General features: G+C 45.4%; 1 protein-coding gene across 1 annotated transcript in view; it reads right to left on the reverse strand.

Annotated features, from left to right (window-relative positions):
• The window catches only part of LOC126477107 (ionotropic receptor 75a-like), a 134,483-nt gene that overhangs the window by 107,184 nt on the left and 4,452 nt on the right, over positions 1–22,847 (reverse strand). The window contains exons 2-3 of the mRNA XM_050103632.1: positions 12,071–12,195; positions 4,683–4,853 (exon numbers count right to left, since the gene is read on the reverse strand). Coding sequence (XP_049959589.1) covers positions 4,683–4,853; positions 12,071–12,195 — 296 coding nt within the window. The remainder of the gene's footprint in view (positions 1–4,682; positions 4,854–12,070; positions 12,196–22,847) is intronic.

A 22,847-nucleotide genomic window follows, 5' to 3' on the forward strand; every position in this document is an offset into this window, starting at 1 on the left:
CGCAGTCTTTAACACTGGTAGCATGCCGCGACAGCGTGGACGTGAACCGTATGTGCAGTTGACGGACTTTGAGCGAGGGCGTATAGTGGGCATGCGGGAGGCCGGGTGGACGTACCGCCGAATTGCTCAACACGTGGGGCGTGAGGTCTCCACGGTACATCGATGTTGTCGCCAGTGGTCGGCGGAAGGTGCACGTGCCCGTCGACCTGGGACCGGACCGCAGCGACGCACGGATGCACGCCAAGACCGTAGGATCCTACGCAGTGCCGTAGGGGGCCGCACCGCCACTTCCCAGCAAATTAGGGACACTGTTGCTCCTGGGGTATCGGCGAGGACCATTCGCAACCGTCTCCATGAAGCTGGGCTACGGTCCCGCACACCGTTAGGCCGTCTTCCGCTCACGCCCCAACATCGTGCAGCCCGCCTCCAGTGGTGTCGCGACAGGCGTGAATGGAGGGACGAATGGAGACGTGTCGTCTTCAGCGATGAGAGTCGCTTCTGCCTTGGTGCCAATGATGGTCGTATGCGTGTTTGGCGCCGTGCAGGTGAGCGCCACAATCAGGACTGCATACGACCGAGGCACACAGGGCCAACACCCGGCATCATGGTGTGGGGAGCGATCTCCTACACTGGCCGTACACCACTGGTGATCGTCGAGGGGACACTGAATAGTGCACGGTACATCCAAACCGTCATCGAACCCATCGTTCTACCATTCCTAGACCGGCAAGGGAACTTGCTGTTCCAACAGGACAATGCACGTCCGCATGTATCCCGTGCCACCCAACGTGCTCTAGAAGGTGTAAGTCAACTACCCTGGCCAGCAAGATCTCCGGATCTGTCCCCCATTGAGCATGTTTGGGACTGGATGAAGCGTCGTCTCACGCGGTCTGCACGTCCAGCACGAACGCTGGTCCAACTGAGGCGCCAGGTGGAAATGGCATGGCAAGCCGTTCCACAGGACTACATCCAGCATCTCTACGATCGTCTCCATGGGAGAATAGCAGCCTGCATTGCTGCGAAAGGTGGATATACACTGTACTAGTGCCGACATTGTGCATGCTCTGTTGCCTGTGTCTATGTGCCTGTCGTTCTGTCAGTGTGATCATGTGATGTATCTGACCCCAGTAATGTGTCAATAAAGTTTCCCCTTCCTGGGACAATGAATTCACGGTGTTCTTATTTCAATTTCCAGGAGTGTACAACACCACACTCTGCACCGACATTAACACTATCAGGTCACTTTGGCGACCTATTTACAGGATATTTTCGCCAACTCGTCCAGGAGCTGGAATCTTGACGAAACGCGCAAACCAAGGCAGGACGATCCATCCCTCAAACGACAGAACAGGCACACCGCTCTGACGGCGAGACACCACGGAGCATGGCGCCGCAAGTCTTCCTAGTTTCCTTAATTTTCCTCTTCCTTTTTTCTCTTTATCTTTTAAGTATTTTGACTCACACATCTTTATTCGCGGATGGCTTTGCATCTGCAGCCTTTTTTGATTATCAGTACAGCACTCGTGGCTGCCGCATCGCCGTCGCGAAGTGGGGCTGAGGCAGTTTCAGATACGTTTTTACAGTCTGACGATAATTTATGGATTTGTTGTTTTAGCTTGACGATGTACACTATTGACAAACGGTAGTTACTTTTATTGTGAAGAAGGTCGCGTTATCCCGACCGAAACCTAGATAAATCAAGGTAAACTTTGCAACTGAGGCTGTTGGTTTTTAAAATTAGTATTAATATTTATGCAGTTGCTGACAGGGCCGCGAAATGTTGAAAATATTTATTTGATTTTCTTTTTCGTGTGTAGTGATATTATAGCCATTTGCTGAGCACGTACCAAAAAGGTAGGTTCTCCCTTCCTACATACCCCAAAGTCATACGATACAGTGGGGGGATGTTAATTATGCAATCAGTGCTCCATATTAAAAAAAAAAGGAAATAAAGAAGACAGTTAAGGGCAAAAAAAAAAGTCGGTAGAGCGCTTGCCCGTGAATGGCAAAGGTCGCGAGTTCGAGACTCGGTCGGCACACAGTTTTAATCTGCCAGGAAGTTTCATATCAGCGCACATCCACTGTAGAGCGAAAATGTAATTCTGAACCACACAATCAGTTTAATATCTGATAGGCCTAGAAATTATTTGAATAAAAATTATTATTTAAATAATTATTACTTATTATTAAATTATTATTAAAATGATAATTTTTAATATACTCCGTCCGAACAGGCCTCAGAAGGCTCAGAGGTTCCGCAGAGTCATCCTCAGCCGATATGCGTCACCGGACGAAGATATGGAGGGTCTTGTGGTCAGAACATCGCTCTCCCTGCTGTTGTCAGCTTTCGTGACCTGAGCCGCTACTTCTCAGTCAAGTAGCTCTCCAGCAGGCCTCAGAAGAGCTGAGTGCACGCTCCTTGCCAACAGCGTTCAACGGACCCGGACTGTCAGCCATTCTCGTGCTAGCGAAGCCCGACGGCACTTAACTTCGGTGAACTGACGGGAATCGGTATTACCATTGCGGCAAGGTCGTTGGCAATTTTTAATATGCCAGGATTTTAAATCCGACTAAAAAGTATAAAACAATTTCTCCTAGGCTCGTACAGATTCCTAATCCCATTCAGATAGTCCTGAAAAGTTGTGTTTGTGAATTTTTAATAGTTATGAAAATAATTGGAAGATTTACAAGAAAAAACATGGTACACATGCAATAGACAATAGTAAAGAGATAAATCTTTCATGTATCAATTATGTATTACATGCGATACATGGCAATCACAAATCTTCAGGAGAATCTGTGCGGGTTAGGAATTAGTAAGAGGCTAGGGAAAATTAATTTACACTTTCCGGTCCGATTTAAAAGACGTGATATATTAAGAAACGATTTCTATTCAAATAATTATTTTCTTCTTTTAGGCTTGTATGTGTGAATTTTTGCAATGGCTTTCAAATAATTTTATGAGATTACAACAGAGAGCTGTGGCGAATTTTAGATTTGTATCAGTTTCTCTTTACCCGAGTCAAACATTATATTTCTTCCTTCTGCGTATACGTCGCGAAAAACCCGTGAAGGTAAAAATTAGAGAGATTCGAGCTCATACGGATATTTATCAGCAATCTATTCTACCGCGAACCATTCTCGTCTGAAACAGAAAATGGCAGGGGTACACAAAATACACTCCGACACACGGCAGACAAGAAAGCAAGTTAATATTGCATTATCATCCAGCTCTGAGCTATGTTGGAACTTTCAAGTCTCTAGCTCATGGAGAAGAATAGCGAATAGACAGACAGGCAGACAAGAAAGCGACTATTAACATGTTAAAATGCAGAAGAATGGATTAGCAGCTACTTATAACAGTGGCTGAAACGTAGCTGTCAGCTCTGTGGGATCCAATTAATATTGAGTTATTTTCTGTTCAAATGTCTTTGCCTCTTACGATATACTTACACTATGTGATCAAAAGTATCTGGCCACCCCCAAAAACATATGTTTTTCATGTTAGGTTCATTGTGCTGCCACCTGCTGCCAGGTACTCCATATCAGCAACCTCAGAACTCATTAGACATCGTGAGAGAACAGAATGGGTTGCTCTGCAGAACACACGGACCTTGAACGTGGTCAGGTGACTGGGTGCCACTTGCGCCATACGTCTGTAAACGAGATTTCCACAATCCTAAACATCCCTAGGTCCACTGTTTCCGATGCGTACAGCCTACCTCGTCTGTTGACTGACAGAGATCACCGACACTTGAAGAGGATCGTTATGTGTAATAGGCAGACATCTATCCAGCTCATCACAAAGGAATTCCAAACTGCATCAGGATCCACTGTAAGTACTATGACAGTTAGGTGAGAGGTGAGAAAACTTCGAGTCAATGGCCGAGTGGCTGCTCATAAGCCACACGCAGGTAAATGCCAAACGACGCCTCTCTTGGTGTAAGGAGCGTAAACATTGGACGATTGAAGAATGGAAAAACGTTGTGTGGAATGACGAATCACGGTACACAATGTGGAGATCCGATGGCAGGGTGTGGGCATGGCAAATGCCCGGTGAACGTCATCTGCCAGCGTGTGTAGTGCCAACAGTAAAATTCGGAAGTGATGGTACTATGGTGTGGTCGTGTTTTTCCTGGAGGGAGCTTGCACCCCTTGTTCTTTTGCGTGGCACTATCACAGCACATACCTACATTGATGTTTTAAGCACATGCTTGCTTCCCACTGTTGAAGAGCAATTCGGGGTTGGCGATTGCATCTTTCAACGCAATCGAGCACCTGTTCACAGTGCACGGCCTGTGGCGGATTGGTTACACCACAATAACACCCCTGTATTGGACTGGCCTGCACAGAGTCCTGACCTGAATCCTATGGAACACCTTTGGGATGTTTTGCAACGCCGACTTCGTGCCAGGCCTCACCGACTGACATCGATACCTCTCCTCAGTGCAGCACTACGTGAAGAATGGGCTGTCATTCCCCAAGAAACCTTCCAGCACCTGATTGAACGTATGCCTGCGAGAATGGAAGCTGTCATCAAGGATAAAGGTGGGCCAACACCATACTGAATTCCAGCATTACCGATGGAGGACGCCACGAATTTGTAACTCATTTTCAGCCAGGTGTCCGGATACTTTTGATCACACGGTGTATATGAGGAGCCTATAAGTAAGTGTACGTACGTCCACATGCGCGAGGGTGCACTGAAGTCGATAAAGTCGAGTCTGTGGTGTGACAGCATCAGCGAAGACAGCGCGAGGTCAATGGTGCCATCGTACAGCATGCCCGCTTGCCCGTCGATCGAGCCATTCGGCGTCAGATAGCCGTACGACTCCGTCTTGTACAGCACGACCCTAAACATACACAGCACAAAGAGCAGTCACGTTGTAGTGAAGCGAGGCCAGTTATTGCTCGTATTTTTTTTTTTTTTCATTTTACGGCTATCGCTCAGCTGCTGGCTATAGTGCGGACGCTTAACGTGGCAGTCAGTCGGCAGTATAAACAAATGAGAAATTAGACTGTGCTCGGAGGGCAGCCTCATCTCCCCCTCTCAGGGCTGGCAGCCCACGTGCGTGTTCTGTGCTTCTGCGAAAACAAACCTGACACATTGTCATGGGTATCGCCGATCCTTTCTGCCGTGAGGGTCGTCGTCCATCCACGTGATGGAACAGGATTAGACTCTCCGCTAGTTTCCAAATAACAGGAAAATAAGCAGCAACGCAGAACACTTTCCACATCATTACTGAGTGTCGTATTCATGATGTACAAAATGAGTATCAATCTAAGCGAATATAACCTAATCAAAGCAAAACAGAGTACACAAAACATTCGGTAACGGCTACTTCGTATTTGCTTTCCGATACTGGACGGAGGGGGAGTGCCATACTAAACCATAATTCAAGACATCCCCTCTCTCTCTCCCGTCCCCCTCCCACCTAAAATTGTCACGTTAAAGTGTCCGCGCTATACCTCACAGGGGAATTGTCAGACTTGTCAGATCGAAACCTGCCACTTGAATTACACAAGTCAAATCTCAGCTACCTCTACACACTGGATGTTGTTTTAAACAGCCCGCAGACCGAAATTTCCCGACATGGTGAATGCAGCTAACTAATGGACGGGTCCTGGATTCCGCTAGCAGTTGTTGCGGCACACGTAGTAAGCAGTTTTCTTGTTACCGGCGCTGCTCTTATTGAACAGCAATATCGCTTCAAGGCTTCTTTAAACGTGGAAGTAAATGGTCGTCTTCTTACAGTACTTTCTTTTAACTTCTGGCAGAAATTTTGAGACATACCGTTGTAATCATATTCTGAAGTCCAACAAATCTGAGCAATGTCGTCGCGCAGGTGATGGCGTCTCTGTGAATGTTTTCCTGCGTGCTATTGAGATATACAGCAGACACCAACTAAAGCCATAAATAGAAAATGTGTGACGATTATGTAACGTGCAAAATGTTCGATGAACTTTTAGGCGAAAATTTAAGTAGTGCAGAAATATGGTTAGAAACGGCAGAAGTTTTGTGTGTTACAGACTGCAAAACCGTCGGTGGCGAAGAAACTACGCGTAGTAATACTAGTGAAAAAAATCTGTGAATGATAGTGTAACATTTTACTAACAATTATATCCGAAAGAAAATTAAAAAACTGAAATTGCCTCGTTAGACAAAGATTAAGCGGTGGTGAACTGGACGAACTGCGGTGCTTATTACAGATGCAAAGAATAAGATCACTGGTATGAGTGAATCTGGCGTCTAACTGTAAATCAGTCTAATTTTGGAAATAAAATGCAGGGTAAAATAACTATTTCATTTGAGTGCGACAGTCGTACAGAGGCCACTGCGGCGTCAGTTTTTGCGTCTTCCATTCAGTCACAATAACGCCCATGGTACGAACGGATGGTTAATTGTTACCAGTCTTATTTGTTTGTCTCCAAGAAACGTGTGGAAAATTGGCATCACGTGTGAAAAGGTTACTGTTCGGCACGGAAATTCTTCTGCTAGATACGTTAAAGTCTGGAAGAATGGTAAATAAAAACTGTTACATTTATCATTAGTCACGCTCAAATTTAACCATTTTACGGTATTAAACTGTTAGCGTCCCAGTGAGACGTTACGTCGAAATCACGTTGTGACTCGGCAGTTGTGAAAGCTGCAGCCTACTCCGTTTAGGACTTCAACATCAAAAAGCAAGACAAGCAAGTGCAACGCTCGTTATACGTTAATTTAAACAAATTAATCAAAATGTCCGAAACGTGGGTAACAGTATTGCAACGGAAGTACTGTCACAGTGAGACAACAAATTAAATATGCGAGTAACTAACTATATTCCGAGCGGGAAGGAGCGCCGGTCTCCGGCACGAATCCGCCCGGAGGATTTGTGTCGAGGTCCGGTGAGCCGGCGAGTCTATGGATGGTTTTTAGGCGGTTTTCCATCTGCCTCGGCAAATGCGGGCTGGTTCCCCTTATTCCGCCTCAACTACACTATATCGGCGATTGCTGCGCAAACAAGTTCTCCACGTACGCGTACACCACCATTACTCACCACGCAAACATAGGGGTTACACTCGTCTGGTGTGAGACGTTGCCTGGAGGGTCCAACGGGGGCCGAACTGCACAATAACCCTGAGTTCGGTGTGGGGCGGCGGAGGGGTGAAGTGGACTGCGGTAGTCGTCGTGGGGTTGCGGACCACTGCGGCTGCGGCGGGGACGGAGCCTCTCCGTCGTTTCTAGGTCCCCGGTTAACATAACATAATAACGCAACATAACTAACTACACTCCTGGAAATTGAAATAAGAACACCGTGAATTCATTGTCCCAGGAAGGGGAAACTTTATTGACACATTCCTGGGGTCAGATACATCACATGATCACACTGACAGAACCACAGGCACATAGACACAGGCAACAGAGCATGCACAATGTCGGCACTAGTACAGTGTATATCCACCTTTCGCAGCAATGCAGGCTGCTATTCTCCCATGGAGACGATCGTAGAGATGCTGGATGTAGTCCTGTGGAACGGCTTGCCATGCCATTTCCACCTGGCGCCTCAGTTGGACCAGCGTTCGTGCTGGACGTGCAGACCGCGTGAGACGACGCTTCATCCAGTCCCAAACATGCTCAATGGGGGACAGATCCGGTGATCTTGCTGGCCAGGGTAGTTGACTTACACCTTCTAGAGCACGTTGGGTGGCACGGGATACATGCGGACGTGCATTGTCCTGTTGGAACAGCAAGTTCCCTTGCCGTTCTAGGAATGGTAGAACGATGGGTTCGATGACGGTTTGGATGTACCGTGCACTATTCAGTGTCCCCTCGACGATCACCAGTGGTGTACGGCCAGTGTAGGAGATCGCTCCCCACACCATGATGCCGGGTGTTGGCCCTGTGTGCCTCGGTCGTATGCAGTCCTGATTGTGGCGCTCACCTGCACGGCGCCAAACACGCATACGACCATTACTGGCACCAAGGCAGAAGCGACTCTCATCGCTGAAGACGACACGTCTCCATCCGTCCCTCCATTCACGCCTGTCGCGACACCACTGGAGGCGGGCTGCACGATGTTGGGGCGTGAGCGGAGGACGGTTGCGAATGGTCCTCGCCGATACCCCAGGAGCAACAGTGTCCCTAATTTGCTGGGAAGTGGCGGTGCGGTCCCCTACGGCACTGCGTAGGATCCTACGGTCTTGGCGTGCATCCGTGCGTCGCTGCGGTCCGGTCCCAGGTCGACGGGCACGTGCACCTTCCGCCGACCACTGGCGACAACATCGATGTACTGTGGAGACCTCACGCCCCACGTGTTGAGCAATTCGGCGGTACGTCCACCCGGCCTCCGGCATGCCCACTATACGCCCTCGCTCAAAGTCCGTCAACTGCACATACGGTTCACGTCCACGCTGTCGCGGCATGCTACCAGTGTTAAAGACTGCGATGGAGCTCCGGTTGCCACGGCAAACTGGCTGACACTGACGGCGGCGGTGCACAAATGCTGCGCAGCTAGCGCCATTCGACGGCCAACACCGCGGTTCCTGGTGTGTCCGCTGTGCCGTACGTGTGATCATTGCTTGTACAGCCCTCTCGCAGTGTCCGGAGCAAGTATGGTGGGTCTGACACACCGGTGTCAATGTGTTCTTTTTTCCATTTCCAGGAGTGTATATTTATTATCTACGGGTCGTCTAGTTGGGATTAGTTGTAGGACAATCGGGTTTACAACTGCAAGGCAAGAATTCATTGAGCAATATCAGTTTATTGTGAACAAAGTTCTACATGGACCAAAGAAAACGATTACTAAGCTTTTGCTATAATGAGAATAATCTGTTCTCCGAAAGCTGGCGCCAAGCTGTGGCTCACTAGAAATTTATTTGTATTTTAATGTACCCTTAACACATTGTAGGATACGTCAAATCTAACTTGAAGTCAGTTTTGGAAGGACAGCAAACTTTCGTAATATGAACAGCTCGCAAATGCAAAGTAATCGAGTGTAAGACTCGCGAAATAAGACAAGTAATCAAGCATCCTAAGTTGCGCTGCAGATCCTGCAAATTTTTAGCTGCTCAGATAACAGAGAACGTTATCTGCGAAGTGAGAAACTTACAACTCAGCGAACATGCACCTCAAAGTCCGAGTCAGTGCCGAATGCAAACTGGTTGAGACGGCAGCCGACAATAGTTGCCACAGCTCCAGACACCCCCTCCACAACACGTCCCGAAACGGAATCCTCGTCTCCTCGTTAACTCTCGAAACTCCTAAGAAATTCAGCCTGGAGGGGACGATCTCCAGGCATTGTTACAGAGAACAGGAAGAATCCCGCTTTCTTCTCCAGAATTCAGGGGAAGCCTACGTAAGTTTCCTACTCTTAGCTCACGGAATGAAATTTTAGTATGTAGAATGTGGGTATTGACTCCTAATCAGGTTCCGCTCATTTATCGAGTCCTTCTCACCAAAGCACGGTGATGGACAAGGTTCACTTGACTAGATAACCAGATTCTGAAGAGAAGGCTACGAGTTTTCCCACAATAGGCTAGCAGCGCCGTATCATTCTCTTCTGTGCCCTGTGTATCGGAAGGTGAATTCGTTACACATGGCAGTTCTCTGGGATCTCATCGGCAATTCCTTTCAAAGGAGAAAACCGCATTCGTAGCCGAAATGGACGACCAGGGCTTCCTAGAGGTGCTTCTGCGAAAAGCAGTATCTATGAGTCTGGCCTCTTCCACCACAGCCTTCGTGATAGACCTGTTGCGGTCACGCTACACGGCCGCTCAGCCGGCTCGCTTTCCACCAAAGTAAACTGAAACTTCCTCCATACCTAGCCAGCCTGTGCTTTCCTGAAACATAATAAAAATTGAGTAAATAAAAAGAAAAACATCGCATAGCGACATGTGACTGAAATGTCACAACGCATTTCTTCCGTTTTGTGAAAAGAAATATCGTCTCCTTTTAGATTCTTGCCAAGTCATAAAAATTCAGAGTATCAGCAGCATTTCGAACATACACTGACAAAGCTTTTTAACCGAACGGTCTAAGGCGCTGCAGTCATGGACTGTGTGGCTGGTCCCGGCGGAGGTTCGAGTCCTCCCACGGGCATGGGTGTGTGTGTTTGTCCTTAGGATAATTTAGGTTAAGTAGTGTGTAAGCTTAGGGACTGATGACCTTGGCAGTTAAGTCCCACAAGAATTCACACACATTTGACCATTTTTTGACAAAGCTTTATAGATAATTTAGCGTCAAACTGCTGTGGCGAATTAACTTCAACCATCGGGCTGAGAATTTATCCGTCGGTGGAATGTATTTTACAGAGTATTAACACACAAAATCATTGTATGCAGACCATGACATTTTTCAGTGCACCACCGTGGCAATATTCTTAACTTACAGTTCGTGGTACGAACTGATTTTCTCTCTTCGGTTTGAGAATCTGATTAAACATGCAGACTACACTAAACTTCGCCCGAATAGGACATGAAGGCCCATCTGTAAAGACCGGACGCCGTATCATCCTAAGCCCAAATGGGCCACTGAATGCGGACACGGAGGGGCATGTGGTCAGCACACCGCTCTCCCGGTCGTATGTTAGTTAACGAGACCGGAGCCGCTACTTCACAATCAAGTAGCTCCTCAGTTTGCCTCACAAGGGCTGAGTACACCACTCTTGCCAACAGTGCTCGGCAGACCGGGTGGTGACCCATCCAGCCCGACAGCGTTTAACTTCGGTGATCTGATTAGAACCGGTGTTACCACTGCGACAAGACCGTCGGCAAAAACACTCCTCAAAATATACCTGCTGCAGCAGAACTGTTCGCTTGCTTTATGGAGCCAATCGACGCAATTTTTACGCAACTGTCTCTATACGATCAGCTCTTACAGATAACCAGGTCGACTAAATCAAGCAACATTTACAATAAACCGGCCTGGACTATTCTTCGGCCAATGCTCAGAAATCTGCGGAGCAAACCACAGATTTATACCAATTGTAATTGAAAGAACTTCAGTAAATTTATTTATCAAGTGATCATCTAAGATAATCTAATGGTTCCCTCAGTACCCTGATGTGTGAAGATGTGGGTCAAGGGATCGTCTGGAATGGAACCTAGATCATAGCCTCGGATTCTGTTCACGTACGAGTGTACGATTTGACTGTCGCCGAATTATGGTTACAGAAGAATGTGCAGGCAACCAGGTGCCGACGCATGTCCCATGCATTATGGCATCGCGTTCTTCAGGGAGCTGCGTCAGTCACGTTTTGGGCCGCTACCATGTGTGAACGTCCTTCTCTTCGCCCCGCTATCAAGGGTAATATGAGGGTTGTGCCGTTGCTGAACAGGGTCCTCCAAGATATTATCTTCTTACTGCCAGCTTTTCTCCCTATGTATTGGTTTAGCAATAGCACACCATTCCCATCTCCCCCCTCCCCCCCCCCACTTTGTACTCTTTCTAAGCACTTTATGTCGGATACTGAAACTCCATTGAGAACCTGTACCTCATGTACAATAAAGATAATACTTTTGGCTATGAACGTCAGTCCGAACCCAGCGTATGTAAAATGGTTCAAATGGCTCTGAGCACTATGGGACTCAACTGCTGAGGTCATTAGTCCCCTAGAACTTAGAACTAGTTAAACCTAACTAACCTAAGGGCATCACAAACATCCATGCCCGAGGCAGGATTCGAACCTGCGACCGTAGCGGTCTTGCGGTTCCAGACTGCAGCGCCTTTAACCGCACGGCCACTTCGGCCGGCCCAGCGTATGTACCATCTGTGTCAGGAAAGAAGTGCGCTCAACATCCATTGTCCGCAGCTCGTGGTCTTGCGGTCGCGTTCTCGCTTCCCGAGCACGGGGTCCTGGGTTTGATTCCCGGCGGGGTCAGGGATTTTCATTTGCCTCGAGATGACTGGGTGTTTGTGTTGTCCTCATCATTTCATCATCATTCATGAAAGGGGCAGGATTGGACTGAGCAAAGGTTTGGGAATTTGTACGGGCGCTGATAACCGCGCAGTTGAGCGCCCCACACACCAAACATCATCATCATCATCAACATCCGTTGCTAGCTCCGCAGGCGCTGCGCGGCTACTTACGAGAAGTTGAACATGAAGCTGAGCTTCTGGCACAGGTCCCAGCCGAAGCGGATGTTGGTGTCCAGGTGGCGGTCCTGCACGACGAGCAGGCGCTCCCCCAGCCTGTCCGGGGGCGTATCCACCACCTGCCGAGCCAGGGAGGCGATCCCTCAGCACTTACTCACCCACACGTTTAAATGCGGATGCACACAGCGAACGAAAAGGCGTAGCAGAGCAAGTTTGTAACCAACAATGGAAATCAACCAAAAGAATGTTCAATGAACACAACAGTAAAAAAACTGTAAAAACGTCGTCAAGTGTTATGTGAAGTTCAAAAATGGTTCAAATGGCTCTGAGCACTATGGGACTCAACTGCTGTGGTTATCAGTCCCCTAGAACTTAGAACTACTTAAACCTAACTAACCTAAGGACATCACACACATCCATGCCCGAGGCAGGATTCGAACCTGCGACCGTAGCAGTCGCACGGTTCCGGACTGCGCGCCTAGAACCGCGAGACCACCGCGGCCGGCGTTATGTGAAGTTATTTATCTAAAAGCAAGAAAGAAAACAGATTATAGAAACATTTCAGCCTCCTTTGAACAATGCTTCAAATGATGTACAGCAAATGAGATGGGACGGTCTACATAATCCAGCAGGCAAATATCCGCTAGCACTCTTTAAAATTCTGCGGTTCTAAGAGAAATATTGGACCTTAAATTCTTATTTGGCTTCCCATATGGTGTACTCGTATATCATTTCGATAATCATACAGACGTGTGTAAATGTTTCCCTAATCTGTTTTATTTCTCACAGCTACACAAAACATTTGGCCTCTTTTCACCTTTTTTGTACTTCATTTTTTTTATTGGCAGTTAAATATCACTCCAGCGCAAATTTTTATCCGAAAAATAACTAGAACTTGAAGAGATGAACATTTCGACACTTCGTTTACACACTTCTTTTTTTTTTTTTTTTTTGCTAAACTATACCTCAAACTGGTCGATTTGATATCCCATTTGTCCATTTCCAATTCTTTGTTTGGCTATCAAAATTCGGACAAGATTCCATTACATAATTTCTAAGGCACTTTGTTTTTTCTTTGTTCGAACATTTAACCGAAAAGATAGTTGTATATGGTAACAATGAAGCCATAAAGCCAGATGAGGAGGTTTCTTATGTGGAACAGACAGCTTGCTCTATTCATTCACGACAACTTGCGAACAACAGGTGCAGGTGAAGTGGTAGATTCCTACTTCTTAGACTTCCGAATTGCGTCGGGTACTAACTACGGTATGACTAGACTGAGTGTCTACGCAGGCAGAGGACTGGCTCGATGAATATTTGATTATATGATAAGTAGACTCCAGAAGAGTCGTACTGGACGATGAATGTTCTTCAAAAACGAAAGGAACAGCAGGAGTGGTCCAAGGAAGCGTAATAGGACTCTGATACTCTCCACAAGCAGAAATGATTATTACATACGGTCAGCAGCGTTATAAGACTGTTCGCTTATCATCGTTGGACGATCGTAAGGAAATACAAAAAAGACTTGGACTAAATTTTTACTTAGAGTAACGAACAGCAGTTCTCTTTAAATGTCATAATTGCAATATAATGTCTACAACGAAGAAAAAGAATCCTATAGTATTCTATTATAAAAATAACAGTGAACACCTCGAGAAAGTCACATTGAATGGCCATTTAGGAGTTATACTAAGCAGTGACATCAAAAGAGACCATAAGGTAAAATCATTGTTAGGGAAGGTGAATGGAAGATTTGTTGGCCGGGCTCTGTAAATGTGCAGCGAATCTATGGGAAATTGCGCACAAGACAGTGGTGCGACTAATTCCTTTGTTCCAATGTTTGGAATCCTTATTAAGGAGTCATGGACAGACGCCGAACGTGTTTCAGAGGCGCATTGCTACGATTGTAACAGGTCGATATCTCCCATAAAAAGTACAAAAAAATCGTGTCCGAAGAACTTAATGGTAATAGTTCCCAGGAAACCCTCTTGGATAAAGATAGTGAAACGGCATGAGAGGAAGATTGTGGAGTCATTTTCCTGCCACCAACGTATATCTCGCGTAGGGATTACAAGAATAACAGAAGAGAGATTAGGGCATGAACACAGTCATACTATGTAAAGAGGCACTTTCCATTCGATCCATACGCGATCTGCATAAGAAAGAAAATCTATAACTACACTGAAGAGCCAAAGAAACTGATAAATCCGCCTAATAACATGTAGGGTCCCCGCGAGCACGCGGAAGTGCCACAACACGACGTGACATGGATTCGACGAATGTCTGAAGTAGTGCTGAAGGGAATTGACACCGTAAATCCGTAAGAGTACGAGTGGGCGGAGATCTCTTCCGAACAGCACGTTGCAAGGCATCCCAGAAAGCCACAACAATTTTTCTTGTCTGGGGAGTTTGGTGCCAGCGGAAGTGTTTATACTCAGAAGAGTGTTTCTCGAGCCACTCTGTAGCAATTCTGGACGCGTGGGGTGTCCCATTGTCCTGATGGAATTGTCAAGGCCCGTCGGAATGCACAATGGACATGAATGGATGCAGGTGATTAGACAGGATGCTTACGTACGTGTCACCTGTCGTATTTAGTCGTATCAGGGGTCCCATATCACTCCAACTGCACACGCCTCACACCATTACAGAGCTTCCTTTAGCTTGAACAGCCCATGCTGACGTGCAGACTCCATGGATTCATGAGGTTGTCTCCATACCTGTACACGTCCATCCGCACGACACAATTTGAAACGAGACTCTTCCGACCAGGCAATATGTTTCCAGTCATCAACAGCACAATGTCGTATTGACGGGCCCAGGCGAGGCGTAAAGCTTTGTGTCGTGCAGTCATCAAGGGTACACGAGTGGGCCTTCGGCTCCAAAATCCCATATCGATGAGTTTTCGTTGAATGGGTCGCACGCTGACACTTGCTGATTGTCCAGCATTGAAAACTACAGCAATTTGCGGAACAGTTTCACTTCTGTCACGATGAACGATTCTCTTCAGTCGTCGTTGGTCCCGTTCTTGCAGGATCTTTTTCCAGCTGCTTCGATGTCGGAGATTTGATGCTTTAACGGATTCCTAAAATTCACGGTACACTCGTGAAAGGTCGTGCGGGAAAATCCCTACTTTATCGCTGCCTCGGATATATTGTGTCCCATCGCTCCTGCGGCGAGTATAACACCACGTTCAAACTCACTTAAATCTTGGTAACCTGCCATTGTAGCAGCAGTAACCGATATAACAACTGCGCCAGACACTTGCTATATTATATAGGCGTTTCCGACCGCAGCGCTGTATTCTGCCTATTTACATATATCTTTATTTCAATACACATGCCTATACCACTTTCTTAGGCCCTTCAGTGTATTTATGTAGGTATTTAGGGGCAATGATATAACTAAACGGACTAGATAAAGAAGCAAACACAAACAGAGTCCGGAAAATAGAATTGGCGTGACAATTTACAAAAGACATTGACAATTAATAACCACTCTCAAAATTCGTCTAGGACAGATAATAGTACAATACTCACCAATGAGTTCAACATTGCTGAGAGATGGAAACAGTACTTTAGGGAGCTCCACAACTGTGATGCATCTAAAGATCTGTTCGAATTTCTGCCTCCTCACACTGTAGATTTAGATTACCCACCATACACACACAGGAGGAAATAAAGTTTGAGATAATGAAGCTGAGGACGAACAAATGCCTAGGAGAAGAAGGAATCCAGGCAGAAGTGATTGAATGGAGGAGATCCCAGAAAATTGGAATACAGCTATCTGCTCTATACCCATCATCTATGTGCTGCGACGACTCACCGGAAAGATAAGAGAAAACGGCGAAAAACTGCATGTGCTCTTCATAGATTTTAAGAATGCGTATACGGCATCCACTGGGAGAGCCTTATGAATTGCCTAACCGAGTTTGTAATACCAAGAAATTTGTCAGCCTTGTTCGAGCTTGCTTCACTGATTCCAAAAGAAAAGTGAAGCTTGGGAACCAGGTCATGAAGAGCTTTTACGTAAATACAGAGCTGAAACAAGGAGATGGTGTGGCACCGGTGTTGTTTAGCCAGGCGCTCGAAAAGATGGTCAGGGAAGTTTTCCATAAGAATCGAAGTAGAGTGTGAGAATATCACGTACCTCTCATTTGTCGACGATGTGGCCCTGTTGGCAAGATCTAAGGAAGAAGTGACGCGGATGAGCGACAGCGTGGAGGCGGCAGCGAGCAGAATCGGTTTCCTTACGAATAAATCTAAGATCGAGTATCTCGTGATGAGAAGAGCTCATGCCTATTCAAATGACCCATTGCACCCTCTAGTAGTCGGAACCCTATCACCCACAGGGGTATAATTTTAAATGCCTGGGGGTAATCAAAGCGAGGATCCAAGCCGCAAACAGATCGTACTTCAGGCTGAGCCAGCTTTTCAAATCAAGCAGTCTCTCAAGGAATTTCAACCTCAAGCTGTACAAAACACTGATCTAGTCCGTAGGGCTGTATGGTGGCGAAACCTGGAGCGACCGGATGAAAACTAAAATAATCTTATTGTTTTCTAGCATAAAAAGTCTTAGGAAATATCCATGGTCCAATACAAGATGCGATCACTGGAGAATGGAGGATCTGCCATAATTGTGAGTTGGGTGAAATCTACACTATGACCACAAACACTGTAAGCCTGATGAGAAGCAATCGGCTATTTTGGGCAGGACTTGTTGCTCGGATGGATAAGCACCGATGGCCTTTGAAATCCATGATTTTACTCCTTGTGCAAGAGCACCACTAGGAAGACCAAAGAAAAGGTTGAGAGATGGAATTAATGAAGACTTACTGCAGATCGGCGTAGAGGGTCATTGGCGACAGAAGGCACTAAACAAAATCCAGTGGAAGAAGAGTCTTGAAGCTGCGCGCGGTCCTGGGCTGATCGCGTAAAGTAAAGTAAGTAAGTAATCACTCTCACTTGACACAAGAATTCTACTCTATGACACTGTCAATAAACCGGAGAGCCTTTATGCAGTGGAATGTACAGGATGAGTCAAAAGTCTGGATGCATCCCTATAAAATTCGAACGGTGTGAGGAATCATTATGGTGTCTGGTGTGGGGTGTCTGTAGGTGGAGCTATGGTGACGGCTGCGGCCATCTTGAAATCCGTCATCTTCGATTTGGGTTACGTGTTTCAAAAGGGGAGGGGGGGTCATATGGCACATCATTTTTCACTGCCTCTTTCTCAGGAATATACATGTGAAATCTGCTTTAAGATACTTTATTTGTGTAGGAGTTAACAGTTGTTAAAGTTTAGGATACTTGTCAACATGTCAGAGTCGGCATTACACCATATGTTCTGTATGACCTCCATTGCACTGGATATACAATCGGAGCCTTTTTTGCCAGTCCTCTGCACACGTCACAGGATCTGTGACTCAACAGAGTCACACGTCTCCCAAATACGCCGACGAAGATTGGCTATATTATTGATTTTTAAATAATTACTATTAAAAACCGTCTTGATCACAATTTATTTAACAAGGTGACCGGTTTCGACCACTACTGTGGTCATCTTCAGACCATTGAGTAGGAACCTCTTTCTGTTGGAGAATCTCCAACAGAAAGAGGTTCCTACTCAATAGTCTGAAGATGACCACAGTAGTGGTCGAAACCGGTCACCTTGTTAAATAAATTGTGATCAAGACTGTTTTTAATAGTAATTATTTATAAGACATTGATCACTGCTGTTCCCGTAATGCATTCAAAAGTAATTTATTGATTTTTACCTCACACACAATTGATTTCAAATATCCTCACAGGTAAAAGTCAAAAGGTGTAAGAACAGGGAACCGTGGTGGGAATTCGATAAAACCACTGTTAACCATCCAGTGACCTCCAAACTGTCCATTTAGAAACTGTCTTACTTCAGTAGCATAGTGGGGAGGTGCGCCGTCTTTTTGGAAGAACATTGGAAAATCACCCTGCGGCTTCAACAGCGTTGGAAGCACATAATCACGGACCATGTTAAGATACTTCTCCACATTCAGGTTTATATCATTGGACCCACGATTCTTGTGTCCCAAATTCCACGCCAAACTATTACTCTTTCGCCACCAGCACCTTTACATGGATACAGCCACGAGGGGCTTGCATATGACCAGCAACTCTGATTCTGTTTGTTTACTTCTCCTTGCACATAAAAATTAGCTTCGTCACTGAAGGAAACCAGTCGTATGAAGTTTGGATTTCTGTTACACTGGTCCAGAGCCCATTCTGAAAGCTACACCCGCCAGTCAAGATCATCCTCTGAGAGATGATGTTGCATCTGTAACTTGTGCGGGCGCCATTGGTGTGCCAGCAACACTGGCAGAATAGAACGCTGAATGACACCAGATATTGCTGATAACTGGTACTTACTGCAATACTGTCAAAAGAGAAATATTATTTCTCCCGGGATGCCGGCCATTGAAGTCAGCAGCAGTCGCTCTGTCACTTCGTCCACGACTCATTAGCACAGTTCAACGCCTTCCTGCTGTCTAAGTGCCACTGTAAATCAACTACAACAATAAACATAATTAATCACGTCCTCGCAATTTCAGACTTTAACAGGTCATTATTCCTTCACAATGAAAAGTACCTTAAAACAGATTTCGCATGTATACTACTAAGAAAGAGGCAACTCAAAATGATGTGTCAAATGACCCCCTTCCCCTGTGAAACATGTAACCCAACTCCAACATGGCGAATTTCAAGACGCTCGCCACTGTCGCCATAGCTCCTACGAGTTGTACCCCCTCCTACAGATACCCCGTACCAGACGCCGTTACGATTCCTCACACCGTTCGTATTTTATAAGGATGCATCCAGACCTTTACCTCGCCCCGTAGAGCTCTCAACGAAAGAGACAAATTGAAAAGATGGATAAAAAGGAAAGGAAGGTATTACGGAAAAGAAAGGTTGGACATACATGGATGAGGAGAAGTAATGAAGGAATCTACACCCAGACTCAAAAACTATCTGATGCCTTCAGGAAAACGAGAATTTCGGTTAATGGTCACTTGATTCGAACGAACCCGGTAACATTGACTCAAAATACATCTGACCATTTCGACAAAAATCCCAAAACGCATATCGGTTAGTTCAGAGAAGTGAAAAACGACCTAACAGAAATCAACATCACAAAAGCAGATATGCTAGGTAAGCCAACTTTACGAAACAAATTAGGATGTTTGGTGATTTTCAAGAAAAGGTCAGAAAGACCATCGCAGTACGCAAAGGTGACAGACGAAAAGAACACAGTGAAACAATGCAGAAATACCGGAACGACCGAATATCAGGAAAAAATACAAAATCATGACGAAATTGCTCCACATGATTCATAAATGCAGAAATCGAAGAATGAAAGTGCGAAGTACCTTCCGCCATTCTGTGCACAGTGGTTTTCAAGCTGATATTTAGAAGTATTTACTGCAATTGATTACTGTAGCTGGATGAAGAGTAAAAGAAATAAATACAAGAGTTAAAATGCTCTGATGTGCTCTTGGGAAACCAAACAGGGTTTTCACAGCTAAGCTTGCGATGTGTTGAAAAGAAACGTTTGCCACAAGTATGTATCACTAGCTTGGACTCTTGCCTCTGAGACACAGAGTTCCAGAGATACAAACAGTCAAAAACTGAGGTTGGTTGAGCGAGCAGTGGTGTGATGCGTGTTGGTAATTACTGATTGAAACAGTATGAGGAATTGCAATTATAGACAACTTAAACTGGAACTATCACATACAAAACTATTACATAAAAAACTAAGAAGTGAGTTTTATTGATAGAAAGAAGGAGTGACATACCTACTGCAGAGACTGCCTACACGACGCTTGTCCGTATTCTTTGACAATAATGCTACACCGTATCGGATGCTTACCAGATAGAATTGACGGATGACATCGAAAAACTGCAAAGAAGATCAGCTCATTTTGCATTATCGCGAAATAGGGGAGAGAGTGCCACATATATGATACTAGAGCTTGGGTTGCAATCATTAAAACAAAAGCGTTGTTCGTTGCGGCGACATCTTTTCACGAAAAATTTCATTCTCAGATTTCCTACTCCGACTGCCAAACTATTTTGTTGACTTCCACCTAAACAGCGAGAAGTGATCATAGTAGTACAATAAGAGAAATCATAGCTCGCACGGAAAGATTTAGAAGTCCGTTTTTCCTACGTGCTATTCGAGAGGGGAGCGGTCCACAAACAGCATGAAAGTTGTCCTATGAGATCTATGTCAAATGCTTAAGTGTGAATTGCAAAGGAGTCATGTAGCTGTAGATGCTGATTACGGAGAGAGAAGAATACCTGTGACGACGACTTGGTAAATGAAATGTTCATATGGATTTGTTGTCCGGAAGTCCTCTTTTGCGGAGTTCGGCCACCTGGTACAAGTCTTTTTTCTTTTTTGACGACATTTTGGAGACCTGCACGACGATGTTGATGAAATGATGATTACAACACACATCGGAAGTTCACTGAGGCTTTGTGCGGATGATGCTGTGGTATATCGAGATTTTGTAACAATGGAAAATTGTACTGAAATGCAGGAGGATCTGCAACGAATTGACGCATGGTGCAGGGAATGGCAATTGAATCTCAATGTAGACAAGTGTAATGTGCTGCGAATACATAGAAAGAAAGATCCCATATCATTTAGCTACAGTATAGCAGGTCAGCAACTGAAAGTAGTTAATTCCATAAATTATCTGGGAGTACGCATTAGGAGTGATTTAAAATGGAATGATCATATAAAGTTGATCGTCGGTAAAGCAGATGCCAGACTGAGATTCATTGGAAGAATCCTAAGGAAATGCAATCCGAAAACGAAGGAAGTAGGTTACTGTACGCTTGTTCGCCCACTGCTTGACTACCGCTCAGCTGTGTGGGATCCGTACCAGATAGGGTCGATAGAAGAGATAGAGAGGATCCAACGGAGAGCAGCGCGCTTCGTTACAGGATCATTTAGTAATCGCGAAAGCGTTACGGAGATGGTAGATTAACTCCAGTGGAAGACTCTGCAGGAGAGACGCTCAGTAGCTCGGTACGGGCTTTTGGTGAAGTTTCGAGAACATACCTTCACCGGAGAGTCAAGCAGTATATTGCTCCCTCCTACGTATATCTCGCGAAGAGACCATGAGGATAAAATCAGAGAGATTAGAGCCCACACAGAGGCATATCGACAATCCTTCTTTCCACGAACAATACGAGACTGGAATAGAAGGGAGAACCGATAGAGGTACTCAAGGTACCCTCCGCCACACACCGTCAGGTGGCTTGCGGAGTATGGATGTAGATGTAGATGTAGACATAGCGCCAAACGGTGAAAATCCCCGACCTGTCAGGGAATCGAACCCAACACTCTTTGGCTGAGAGTCAGCAAAGCCAAGCACAAGACTAGGATTTGCTGGCTATAACTTGATATATAACATTAACAAATATGAAGACACATAATGGATGCATAACAGATGATGCCAGTAATGCATTAAAAGGCTACAGGAGGCTTTTATCGAGCAGTGGATGTCAAGTGGTTGATTATGAGATTTCTCGAACAATAATCTAATACTAAAAACTCCGTTATTGCAATGTGCTGGAACGAAATCAAGTTCTCATAATGGTGGAACGAGTCAGAAAATCTAAGAGTACGAAAATATTTTACGCAATCACCCTTTCTTCTTAGCTGCTACACCAAACACAACAGCAAATGCCTCTCAGAGTTTCTGGAGACTCCGCATTCCAGATTTTCGTGATCATGTTTCAGAAAGACGAAATTTAATATTGATATGAAATTAAAATCAGTATCATACTTCTCCAAGAAAATTCGGAAATCCTCACATAAAGAAGAAAGCAAAGTCTTGTTCTTTCACAACTTGCTTGGTGCAGAGATGTGACAGGAAAACATACATAGTGTGATTGTATGTCTGTTTGCTAATTCTTCATGTTGACATTATAATCTTCATTACGTAGAGACAGAAACAGTTTAGACAGATTTTTAAATAGTCCCAATTCATAAGAAGATGAGAAAGACTGAAAAAGCCAAGTAGAAAGAGAAATGACCAAAATTGCAATGAGTAAATGTTCCTTTGACAGCTCTGCTAAGCCACTTGAGCGATACGGGAACATATGTGAAACTGAAGGCGATGTTTGGTCGTAGGTCCGTTCTATGCAGAGGTGGGCAGGTGTTTTTCAGAGGAGTGAGTTCACAAATCCAGAACTATCGAGACGTATCTGCCAGGTCGGGAAGTTTATCAGATTCATATAAGAGTAGGCTATACACTTATCGACTGAGCTCTCTACGATGCCCGAGACTTCCTGAGTACTCGATACATTGTCTCTCTACGAGAACGTGCTGAAAAATAATCCCTCACAGTGTGACAACTCTTAAAGATATTTAAAGAAAACAAACTTTATTGATATTCTGCAGCTTTATTCTTCGTATCTACGTATTTGCAGCCCTCTGCCGTAAGAGGGCTCCGAATTGCAGCTTGTAACATGGCGGCGTGCAACATAACTGTGTCGGTGCATGAGAAACAGTGTGCTGTAAGTGAGTTTCGCATTCGAACAGTTCGTCTACGCATGGTGCACCGTCTTCTTCAGCCAATGCCAGACTACACACGAGTGCTGCGTCATTTGCAAACATCCAATGACGTGGGTTCTCTGTCATCGATTAACCTCTATACAGCCCCTACTTGGCCCCAACCGTTTTTCATCTGGTTCGAAAGCTTAATGAACACCATTGAGGACTT

Source organism: Schistocerca serialis, chromosome 1 (genome assembly GCF_023864345.2).
Source record: "Schistocerca serialis cubense isolate TAMUIC-IGC-003099 chromosome 1, iqSchSeri2.2, whole genome shotgun sequence".
NCBI lineage: Eukaryota > Metazoa > Arthropoda > Insecta > Orthoptera > Acrididae > Schistocerca > Schistocerca serialis.